We start from the raw sequence: 12,977 nt of genomic DNA on the forward strand, positions 1-12,977 counted from the left end.
ATTGGGGACTGGACATACATTAATTGTAATTCTTAAGCAGATCACGCGCGTTCCTCGAGCGTCTTTCGCCATTGTCATTCGATTCGGAGGAAATTCAATGACAGTTGTTTGTCATTTTCTTTTAAATTTATTTTTCAATATTTACTTTTCAATTTTCGTATCCGCGGACGTTTAAGAAATAAAAATTGGGCACATTTCTCGTGTCTCAGCAATCTCGGTGTAAATATTTATATTAAGCAAAACAATTATATCCTTTGCCTTGTGCTTGGAATTTATTGAAAATTTCAATATTTATTCTTACGTTTCTCGAAAGAAAATTTCTTCCCGGTCATTATTGAGCTGTGTGTTAATGTCAATTATGTAACACGTTAAGTAAATGTTGCGAATGTTTCTGGTCTTTTCGTCACTATTTCTAAAATCACATGTAAAAAAATAAAAATAAGAAAAAGTCTATAAATAAATGACACTCTTCGTCGTATGGTATATTTTTTTAGGCCGTATATTTGTGTTTGAAAATGGTTTGTTTTCCCATTTGGTTGCTCATCCGGAACTGAAAATTCGGTCTCTGTAGACGTTCAAGTATGCGTCAAGAGAAAGTATTCAATTCCTTGAAATCAACGAGAGGACGAGAAAAAAAAAAACGATTTTATAATTATTCGTACACCTTATGACCAACAAAAAGTCCGGATAACTGAATTAATGTGACTCTTGACGGTATATTTGTGAACTTGTGCGGTTATAAAAGTTGTTAGAGTTAAATCGACGATTCTCAATCGTTAAATTGCACGAAGGCATTGTTTATAATATTTTATTTGGGAGCTCTTGCTTAATCACATGATGAATGATGATTCAATTATATAGATCACGACACGCACAAGCTTATCCATACATATTTTACATCCGGCATGATACATGCGTATTATATAATGTACCAATAATTCGTGTACAATAATAGCGTACAATATCATGTTTAATTAATTATAGCGACATTTTTTTTACCGCACAAACGTCCATGACATCATCGTTTCAATTACTGAATCTAATCTTTGGATAATTTCATCGCAAGATAGACAAAAAAGAAAAGAAAAAGTTTGTCTGAAATGTAAAAAATGTGACTCTGCTCTTTTAATGAATTAATTGAAACAAAATAAAAGTATATTACTAGATACGATTATTAAATATACTTTTATTGCATTGAGAAACTTCAGCTGAATCTTACAGATGCGATCAAGTTTAAAGGTTAAAAAAAAGAACATTTTTCCTTATTGCGAAGAATGCTAATCTCGATGTTTTTCTTTTCACCTCGTGTTTTAGGCCGAATCCGAAGTCGCGGCTCTCAACCGTCGCATCCAGCTGCTTGAGGAAGATTTGGAGAGGTCAGAGGAACGTCTTGCAACTGCCACCGCCAAGTTGGCCGAGGCATCTCAGGCCGCCGATGAAAGCGAGCGGTAAGAGTTTTATAGAAAGTCCAATCTAATGAGTATATTTACATATACACACAAACACGTATCTATATATATATATATATATATATATATATATTATATATATATATATTATAATATTATAATTATATATGTATATATATATAAATATTTTATAACTATTTTGCTTTTTTTTTTCTTCTCTCTTGAAATAACTTACACACGCACACACACGTGATGGCAACGTGAATAACGAATCATCGATTCTTAATACTCGATTTGTTCAAAAAACAAATGATTTCGCGTCCAATCCGAGATTTTTTATTATACATTGTTGTAAAATTTTAAAGGACCTTCTTTTCGCTGCAGGCTGACCATGATGAGTGACTGGGTAATTTGTCCGAACTTTTTGCAATCACTATTTATCGAGTATAATTAATCGTAATTTATTTGGACGCGAAATTTATTAATGTTATATTTTACTTCATCGATTATTATCAATTTTTAAATTATACTCAAACTCGTTTTACGCCTTACAAATGTATATATATATATATAATGCTTGTCGAAGCAAAATTTCAGAGAAAGTTTTCGACACTTCCAAAAATAATTATAGTCTATGTGAAAATTATACTGCATTGGTGAATAATTTCAATTTTTTACACTGATAAATATCACGTGTAAGATTATTTTTGAGAGAAGGAAGAAAATAAATGTTTCCAAAACAATTTGAATGATCAAAGTACCTGTAACGTGTATATGATAAAGCTCAATTTTATTATTTCGTGCGCTTATGAAGCCATTGAATTATATTAACGAAACTTTACGACGTGTGCGTATAATAACACATTGAAAAAATAAGGTATGAATTCAAGATACATGTGACTATGAAAATCGTACGACTTTCAAGTTTTGGTTACGAGTAAATTTTGGCAAATTTAATTTATAAAATTGCAAATAAATGTTATAAGCGCGTAGTGATTGAAGGCACGAAATATTGCAGATTTACAAATGTAATTGCGTCGAAAAACACAAAATTATCAATGCCACTTGTCGTATTATATAATAAACTGGGGGGGAAATTGGTATATTCTTGTGCAAATTATGATTATCACTGTCAGATTATTATTACTTTACTGTAATTACGGGGTTCCGTATTTTTTTTTTCTTCTTTTTTGCCACAAATCAGTTAATTAACGATCGCCGGCCTATTTTATTATCGATATCCGAGTCAATCTTTCTATCAAACGTTACAATATGCGATTACAATTGTCAAATCTCATCTGAGCATTTATATACTCGTTACACTGCCAAAGAAAGAAAGAAAAAAAAAAAAAAAAACCGTATACGTATCGCCTTATTTAACACATAACTTATATATTTACATGATTAATTATTACGTTGTTACGTACCTATATAACGATATATACATATAGATAAGAATTTGCTGTGACACGATTTGTTTTTTTTTTTTTTTGCACTCTGGGGGGATGATGTCATATTCCCCCCTTTAGAATACACGTCACGAGATTATTACAGCACGTTGAAAGAATGAGCGACATTAGGTACTTGAAATACACACACACACACACACACACACACATTAAACGCACGAAGAATTGCCAAATACACAATTCATATACGCGCAACTCGTAGGCGCGCAAATTTCGGTATCTCCGGTGCAATATTCATCTCACGTATATTAAGTACGTAAATTATACCGTCTAGAATTATTAGAAGTTACGGGCGTACTTTTTTTTTATTATTATTCGTATCATCAAACCATTCAAATCGTTCAAGTTAGAGCTCCGAGAACAAGTCTTGAGAATTCACTTATTTATTGATCTTCGAAAATTCTTCGTTTAATTTACCGTAATTGCAATATTATATTACACGAAAGTACATAAAGTTTATCGGAATTTTGTTGAGAAAACAGGTTCAGGCTCTCATTCTTTCAATAAAATCGAACGTTCCGAACGGTAGAGGGGTGGGGGGGAGGAGAGGGGAAAAAAAAACAACAAAAATATGAAAAAAAAAAATTATCAGGATACGGAAGGCCCTTGAAAATCGTACCAACATGGAGGATGACCGCGTGTCCTTATTGGAACAACAACTGGCCCAGGCTAAACTGATTGCTGAAGAGGCCGATAAAAAATACGAAGAGGTGGGTCTTGGATACGAGAAAAAAAAAAAAAAAAAAAAAAAATGAAAAAAACATTCACGGTACATTTTTTTGTTGTTGTCAGAGAGCTTTGATTTTCATCTCGTTTCATGAACAATATCTGCTATTTGTTTGTGCAATAATGCGGGTGCCATGGATTGTAAAGAAATAACTAAAAACGAATAAACAAAAAATCGAAAAAAAACGCTAGGATTTTTTTACTCGAGAGAAATTGAAAATCAAGGCTGTCTAAATGTTTGTCACACAGGTAAAAAAAAAAAAAAAAAAAAATGAAACGGCGGTGAGCTGAGCGGAACGACGAAAGAGATGTCATATGATTTCTCTCTTCCACGTATATATACATATTATATGTATTGTACTCGTGTAATTATCATTTTTATAATTGTAAATTTTATTTTCCCGTCCGATATGTATAAAGCGCCCGCAAGGTTCTTGAGAACCGCAGTTTGGCCGATGAGGAGCGTATGGACGCGCTTGAAAATCAACTCAAGGAGGCTAGATTCCTCGCTGAAGAAGCCGACAAGAAATACGATGAGGTTCGGGAACCAATCACTACGCCAATCACTAGTGACTGCAGTGGTGGTTCTTAGCCGATATTAAAAGTGCCTAATAATAACCCTGTAATAACTTGCCTTGTGTTCGCTGTGTCTACATTTTTTTTTTTTCTTGTGAACAATGATTTTTTTTTTTTTTTTTTTGTTTTCCCTCTATAATTTACACTTGTTCTTGATTACGATGACGACGACGACGACGATAATGATGATGATCGTCGACCGATTACATGCAGATCGTAATCGAATTTCACGTATATAACCGTATATGTATGATATATATATGTATACATATATACGTAGTAAACCGATAAACGAATATCGTTACTCGTATGTATACATGTAATATTGAAGTTGGCAAAATTTGACACGTGATAATTTTTCACCAAGAATTACGTTCGTCGATGACTCTGAAACATATGTATATATTACGCATATATACACCCATAATTCGTGAAATGATGACAAACAGCGACGGCATGGATACTTGAAAAAGTTTCCCTGTGTTGTATATTTGTTGTATGCGACGATGACAGTAAGGAGTCGTGAATTGTGGAGAAAATTGATGTGCGCGATTGATAAATTCGTTGTATAAATCTCAGGTGTGCCAAATATTAAATGTTATACGGGCATTCGGAACGTCGATAACGAATCCAAGTGATAAAATAAAAATTTTTAAACCGGTTAAAAAATCGTGCAGCTTTGATATGTTTGTTTAAAAAAAATGTTCATTTCTTTCTGGACATCGTGTTTTCAATTCCTTTCCTCTCGTTATCGATAGAGAATCATTAAATCAATCAATTAGTGAACCTGAAGGTTTTTATGTACGTTTTTTTTTCTTCTGTGTTTTAAAAGAATCACAATTAATAATTGTTTCTACTTGTTCGCGAATTATTATCCCTTTTATGTATAGATATACATAAAATCGTGATGACAACGCGGCTGTTGTTGTAAAGTGATAATGTTATATGTGTGTGAATAAAATTATGTACATATTATATATATGTACATATATATATATATATATGTATGTGTATACATATTAAAAGATCGATTATCTCGCGAATTAAATCACATATTCAAATAATTACGTAAAATTATGAAAAAATTTCGATAAAATGGTGCTTTACTATTCCGATCTAGCTGTACGTATATTATATGTACGGTTACGTATATATGGTATAACCATAGCTTGAAACAAAAAAAGGAAGAAAAGAAAATTAGAGTAATTTTTCAAATTATCTGACGCGTCACTATAACTCGAATAAATAATTGATACAAATAACAACAATGATAATATAACTAATTCATTTCAATAACAGATTATAAAACTAAATCAATTACAATTGAATACTTATACAAATTTGTATATAATAATAGATGGTATTTAGGGATGTTGGTATAAAAAAAATAATAATAATAATAGTAACAATGATTAAAATAATATTCATAGTATATTGATTTCCTCACTCTGATATCTGCTGTAGCTTCGTCACCTAATGTCTATAGAGCAATAATACATATAGATGTATATGTAAAGATTATTTTATTGTTTCTATCTCTTATTAGACGAATGAATATGAAAATTTTTTTCCGCATTATAGCATGACACAAAATTGTCAAGCTATGCATACATCTGATTTTTGCATACAATTACAACGTACCTCGCAATCGTTGAAAATACGTATAATCAGGATTGAATATTATTTATAAATACATAGATGCATGAATATTTTTGAAAAAAGTCACGAAGAGGAAATTTGATCTTATAGAACGATGATAATAATAATAATAAAACAGCAAAAAAAAAAATAAATAAATAAATAAAAAATAACAATAACGATGGACATTTTTTTTTTTAACAAAGTAAATATATACGTACAGTGCTTCGTCAGTGTTCAATTTCGGGCGCAGATAAAGAATTATAACGTGGCTCTTTAATTTTATTTCCTTTCGATCTTGCCTCTGCGGTGACGCTAACATCTTGTGTAAAATCAGTTCACACGTGTGCTCAATTTCTACAATATGCAAGTTTTTCCGCGGTGTTTTTTTTTTTTCTTTGTCATTTTCGAATCCTTTATCTCCCGACGTACCGAGATATTCACGTATTCACACGCTTTCGAGATCCAACGCCTAATGGAATCATATGTTGTGTCATTGGGCGCTAAATACAGAGGCGAGTAATACATTGTATAATATACGCATACAGAGCTATTATACTTATATGTATAGTATACACAGAGCGAATTTCTAACGACCATTTGATCCGTCGTCTGCTAAACTTTAGTACGCTCGCGTTACATTCGAAGAGCGGCTGTTTGACAGGGCGACCAACTGTTGCTAACCTAAAAGATTTTGACAGTTTTGAATTGAGCACAAATGCAGCCGTCAGTTGTTTGAATTTTTGAGGTTAGACGGTTGGTCACCCTGGCAAACAGTTGATCTCGAATTGTAGCTTGCGCGCATTGAACTTTAGCAGACGACGGACCGTGCAGTCGTTAGGAATTCATTCTGTATATACATTATATATATTATATACACGCAATATTTGACGTGTAAACCATTCAAACCATTGTTTTAACCGTAATGACAATGTTTTAATAAGCGATCGACGAGTCGCAGGATAAATATGTATCATATACGCATTCACTTCGCGCAGATACCTAGCTACAATAATTGAAATGTTGACAAAAATGATGAAGGAATGAGTAGAAGAAAAAAAATGGAATAATGAATTCCTATATACGATGAGTACAAATTACAAGTATCAGAGGTTAAAAGAAAAAAAAGTTGATAACAATTTTATCGAATTAAATAAACAATCTTGTTTCGGGCAAAGACCAATCTTGCCCAGGTTGATTTCACCTGCAGCCTTTACGCAGAGCGGTCATCAGTCGCGTAACGAGATAAAAAAAAAAATGAGAATTTTTCTCGTAGAATTGATTGAAAATTCATGCCATGTTTCGATATTCTTATCTCTGTACTGACTTATAGCTTTGAATGATCAGTGATATACACATTATATTGCGTGGAAAGGATTTATCCAGAAGCCTTATTATACGTGATGTCGATAGACCCGAATCAACGATTCCTTTCACGTTAGAAGTCGTAAAAAATACGTCACCGAAAGCACTATAGTGTATTTGGTTAATTCGGTATCGCGTTGTTGAACAAAAAATCCGGTAATTAAACAATAACAAAAGATGACAGTTTTCAGGGTATAACGACAACAAGTAAAATTGCTCATTAGAGAAGAAAAAAAAAACAACAATTATCAAGTAAAAATAATATTTCTTCTTTACGAACGGCTAAAAATTTTTCGATTTTATTTATATACATATATTTTTTTTACTTTGACAGTCGATTTTCATATCATAACTTATAATGATAATAATAATAATAATAATATGCAGGTGGGTCATCGAAATGTCATCAAGTGTTCGACAATGCTTTCGAATTTGATTGCATATTACACTATGAATATTATAGGTGGATTACTTGATGCAAATAATAACACGCACTTTACGTTATACATTATATACACTTATAATGTATAATTCATTAACGTTATTTTTTATACATGTCTAATATAATATAGTAATTTTGCATGTAGATTGGAGTGTATTTTTAAGCTCGGTAACTCCGTAAAATTGCCCCTTGATTTTGTTTATTTATTTTTTTTTCCTGACCGTTATTGAGTTTAATTTTTTTCTCTCTCTCGCATCTGAATTTTCGATCTTTCAACCGTCAAATGTAACATCATCACGTATTTATTTTTAGGTCGTGATATTTTACGTCGGTGTATTTTTCCAAATATATAACTACCGATCACGCAGATGCAGTTTTGAAACTTGAGAGATCGCAGTGTGCGCTAACAGCAACAGATTTTTTTTTCCCGTACATAATATATATATATATATACGCAGTGAAAATTTGTTGTGTTGATTACTAAAATGCATTAATCACATTGTAATCGTTGATGTATGTATACATACAAGAGCTTTGTTGTGTTTATCTGCGAGTAAGAAAGGAGAAAACAAAAAAATCACTTAGAAGATACAGTTAATATACTATAATTAACACATTGACATTTTCATTGTCTCATAATGACGATTGATTCGTTTTTTTAAATATTCTTTCCTACTCGATACGCACAACGTTGCTGAAAATCGCCGGGAAACCGTCTTGTCTACTTTTAGAAGCGTAACTAAAAAGAATAAAAATTAAAAAAAAACAAAATTAGATCGAAGTCGAGTCAACTACTTATTCATCGGTAACGAAATGTTTGACAAGGAAAAAAAAGGGGGAAAAAGAAATTCAATACGTAGAGAGCATTTTCATCTTCGAAACAGTACTTTTGACATTAATAATTCGTAAGAATTCGTTTCCAATATTCATATCGAACGAATACAGTAATGGCTCTTATAATTATCGTAATACCTATTATTAATAACGAATCTTATAATTGTTTGATAATCTGGTTTACATTTTTTTGATAGACAAGACGCCTTGTCGACGTTCAAACGATTTTATACACGAGATTAATTCTATTTGTGTGAAAAAAAGAGCAAAAAAAAAAAAAAAAGTTCCGTAATTTTTTTTTACATTTTTTTTTTTCTTCTCCATTTTGTTCAACACCCACGAATTCGGGTAATGAAAATAAAAATGGCCGTTAATCGCACACAGGTCGCCCGTAAATTGGCCATGGTTGAGGCCGATCTTGAGCGTGCCGAAGAACGTGCCGAGGCTGGAGAGTCGTAAGCATATTTCTGTCTCTCTCTATCGCTCCCAATAAAAAAAAAAAACAAAAAACAAAAGAAGAATAATTTTTTTCCTAATACGATTAGACGGAGAGTGTCGGTTTTCCAAAATTGTGTGCTCGCTCGCCGCGTGAAGTTTGCATTTCTTTGTCTTGGCGTTTTTCTCCAATTTGCATCATTATCGCTATATTTGTTCCCCATCATGTGTGATTTTTTTTTTTTTTGTTTCTCCCCCTAGAGATCGTTTTTTTAGTGGTACACCTGTTTTTTCCCTTTATTTTTCTTACAATCTTATTATTCGATAAGTCGTTTAATATTGTATTGTACTTTTTTCTTTCTCACAATTTTTCCCAGTTGTTTTATACGCATGACAATTTTCGAAATCGTGGATCGACCGGATGAAACTAAGTTTATTATACACTGAATTTTGTTTCATGTCTGTATTAAGTACGAGATTTATTCTCTTCTGTCTATGTCTGAAAAAATTTGATCACTACGAATTCTTCAATGTCACTCCTACGATATCGAAAATCGTCAGTGTTATTAATGGCAGACTTTTATTGTATCGTAAATACTAATGCCTTAGATATTATTTTTATTACTGTTGTAAGATTATTAATATAAGACAGAAAAATGGTCGATGAGACAGGATGGCAGAGAACGAAACCTGAAGCTGCCCCAGAGGACGACGAATTTTATTTTTTACTCACAATTAATCAGCTTTAATTTTAACTCTCTTTTTATTTATCTGCACAATGTTGAAAACTTTTTGTACAAGAAATAAAATCTCGCCATATTTTCATACTGTAAATTAACGGACCTATCGTAACTGAACGGTACGAATTGATTTGAAAAAACTTTGCTACAATATTTGTCACTCATTTTCACTCGTTGTAAAAATCAACGTTTGCTTGCAAATTACTGAGTTTTACATGAAATTTTTCAACTTTGTTGGTTACAATTTTTGCACGACTCCTAACAATTTGTTGTGAAAAAATTACCCCCCCACCAGCCCGTAAATCAAAAACCCCAAAAGAAGAAGAAGAAAGATTATGTTTTGTTTGGCATGACACGTGTGGCTGTTTTAATATAGGTCGCCAGGAAGCTAGTCATGATGGAACAGGATCTCGAACGTGCCGAGGAAAAGGCTGAGCTCTCCGAATCGTAAGTAGATCGTTCAGCTTGCACGAATTTAAATGAAAAGCTTCCGTAATTACACGTCTCTCGTCTACCGTATAGGTGTACAAATTAATTATTCTTTTGCCCCTCCAAAGAAAAAAAAAAAAAAAAAAAGAAAAAAATATCATATTTCCAAAGCGAAAGCTTCTTCAGATTTCTTATTCATGTAATCTGCGACGAACGTTTTGACGTGATATTTTCGTATTTAAAATAAAAATAACGCAAACCAAGTTTTTTATCAAGATACAAGTGAGCGTTGGTCGGTTTGAATTTAATCGAAACACAGAAAAAAGAACAGCTGTAAGATATCGACAAAAATCTGATTAATAAATTGAAGTCGAAATTAATTATTTTCACTTCATACATGCTTATAATTGTTTTGAAATAGCGCAATTTTATTGGTATTCCGAATTAATTGTACTGTGCTTTCTTCCAAGTGTTTCGAGAGTCACAATAATAATAAGCGTTCAAAGATAACGTTCGATCATTACCGGAACAACGAAGATAGCTAACGATAAGTTATATTTCTACCGATTCACATTGCGTCAAACTGTTCGTTGCGATGCCGTGTGCGGATATCTGTAGGTAACATATAGATTTATTTTTATATCATCGAAGCGATAACAAGTTTAACCGATTGCCCAATTGTGAAATGTGGCCGATTTTAATTTTGCAGAAAGATCGTCGAGTTGGAAGAAGAACTTCGCGTTGTTGGTAACAACTTGAAGTCCCTCGAAGTATCCGAAGAAAAGGTAAGAGAGTCAATGTCCGATCTTACATTCGTATTCATTGGTGATAATTTAATTGAAAATATACCGCGCCGTTTTTTTTCATTATCAATATTGAACAGGAAAAGATAAAGACCGACGATTCACGTTGAACGATTCGAATAGTACCTAGTGTAATATCTTGAAATTGTTATATTTCCTTTATTTTTTTTCAACTTATCTCTCGCGATTTGTAGGCGTAGAAAGGTGATTCATTTCTTGTCGATTTCCAAGTGGTAAATGAGTCATCCGTACAACAAACGCGATTTTTACAAGCATATCCATTGTGGCTTTACAAGTATGATATAACCGTTTTCGAATCGCGTCATAGGAGAACAATTCGAGTTGTAAAATCCCGTTTATTATAATAATATGTTTGATGTTTGACGAAGGATGGTACATTAATCAATTACGATGTGTTAGGCAAACCAACGCGAGGAGGAGTACAAAAACCAGATTAAGACCTTGACGACCCGTCTAAAGGAGGTAGACTTTCGAAAGAGTGTTTTTGAATTTCTTGCCTTACAGTTTGATCGACGTTTGACATTAACCGATGCGTGCAGTGTTAACGATACACTCTCATAATCCGAATGATACGTGTCACGATATGTATATGGATAACGATGAAAGTTGGACGCTTGAGAATCGATATGGAAATTGTGTATCCAACCTGCTCTTCTGTGACATACATACACACACACACATAAAAAAAGAGATGTACAGTATTGTTCTCGATATTTTCAAGCGTCTAATGTTTCTTTTTTTTTTTTTTATCAATGACGATCATACAGAAGATCTTCGGCATGTATAAGTTGATATTCTCATTTGACAAATTAACCCTAAAGTTCGTTGCGTTTGTTTTCTTTGTTTTTGGTGTGTTTTAACTAAAAAAAAAAAAAAAACCCAGGCGACACAGAGGGAGGAAACGTTTGAGGGACAAGTCAAGATATTGGACAGCCAACTCAAGGAGGTGAGAATCGCGGTTTATTCTTTTCAGAACTTAATCTTTATCGACTCTGTAAGGGGACGACGATGATAATGGTGGTGGTGGAAATTTCCCTTTCACCCTCTTCTGTCATTAATATTAAACTTCATTTCACTCTTTTCTTTGATCTTATTATACTTTCGAAGTCACTCAAAAGTTAATTTTCGATATTAAATATCGTTTAAGATTGTCAATTGTTATACTACCCCCTCTATCCCCCCAATCTGTTTACAACGCAATTTTGCGCATCACGATCCGAATCAGTAAGGTAATAAAGGCTATTCCTGATGTATTGCGCGACTAATTGAATTGACCCGTCAATTTACAACTAACGTAGAATATTATGCATTTTTTTTCTTTAATTTGCCTGTGACGATTAACAATCAGTACATATATCATATATGTGATGTAAGCGTTGGATTGTTGTTGTTTTTATTATTAACAACAATTGATTTGACATTAATCGAATACCATTATGTATATATATACACGACGTTAAAAATTAGCTGCTAATCGCTGTGCAAATTCAAAAAAAAATGAATGTTTAAAAAGAAATGAAAGAAAGATTGTTTTAAATGACTTGATGAAAAAGAAACCCGGAATATGTATATTTGATTCTTCGTTGACTTCTATAATTTTTAGCGTATAAACGCGTATATCGTTTCATCGTCAATTCGATTCAGTACATGCGATCAGACGATTTGACGTAAATGAATTTTAACGTCGGAGCGAATATTGGCGATTCTAACGTATGTTTCACTCCCTTTTGTTATTAATTTCACAGGCTGAGGCTCGCGCTGAATTCGCCGAGAGGTCCGTGCAAAAGTTGCAGAAGGAGGTCGACAGGCTCGAGGGTTTGTATTTATTTTTCAATAATCTCTTCGCGGTTCGTTCTTACTCAAACTTTTTCCTCCTCCTTTTACCATTTACTCTTCGCCCTATATATATATATATATATATATATATATATATATATATATATATATATATATATATATTTTTTCTTATAAAACATACACAAAAAATTTTAGAATCAAATCTAGACACCCGTTAATAATGGAACAACGATCTTAACTCGTTGCACTTTATGTCGTTGTTTTTTTTTTTTTAAATTTGTAACCTCCATTCC

The 12,977-nt window shown here is 32.6% G+C and overlaps 2 protein-coding genes across 15 annotated transcripts in view; one reads left to right on the top strand and one right to left on the bottom strand.

The window, feature by feature from the left end:
- The window catches only part of LOC124222161 (fasciculation and elongation protein zeta-2-like), a 91,863-nt gene that overhangs the window by 48,448 nt on the left and 30,438 nt on the right, over nucleotides 1-12,977 (bottom strand). The window lies entirely within an intron of this gene.
- Tm1 (tropomyosin 1) overlaps nucleotides 1-12,977 on the top strand; it is a 37,470-nt gene that overhangs the window by 19,498 nt on the left and 4,995 nt on the right. For 6 of the 14 annotated variants that reach the window (XR_011177485.1, XM_069137219.1, XM_046632875.2 and 3 more), the window contains 6 exons: nucleotides 1,315-1,448; nucleotides 4,025-4,142; nucleotides 8,844-8,914; nucleotides 10,773-10,848; nucleotides 11,287-11,349; nucleotides 12,633-12,702. Coding sequence is in view for 13 of the 14 variants with exons in the window: in XM_069137219.1 (XP_068993320.1) it covers nucleotides 1,315-1,448; nucleotides 4,025-4,142; nucleotides 8,844-8,914; nucleotides 10,773-10,848; nucleotides 11,287-11,349; nucleotides 12,633-12,702 (532 nt within the window). In the remaining variant the exon portion in view is untranslated. Of the gene's footprint in view, nucleotides 1-1,314; nucleotides 1,449-3,470; nucleotides 3,589-4,024; nucleotides 4,143-8,843; nucleotides 8,915-10,010; nucleotides 10,082-10,772; nucleotides 10,849-11,286; nucleotides 11,350-11,770; nucleotides 11,834-12,632; nucleotides 12,703-12,977 lie in introns of all 14 variants that reach the window. The other 8 variants (XM_046632873.2, XM_046632862.2, XM_046632877.2 and 5 more) reach the window with 3 other exon arrangements.

The sequence above is a fragment of the Neodiprion pinetum genome, chromosome 6 (genome assembly GCF_021155775.2).
Source record: "Neodiprion pinetum isolate iyNeoPine1 chromosome 6, iyNeoPine1.2, whole genome shotgun sequence".
Classification (NCBI taxonomy): domain Eukaryota; kingdom Metazoa; phylum Arthropoda; class Insecta; order Hymenoptera; family Diprionidae; genus Neodiprion; species Neodiprion pinetum.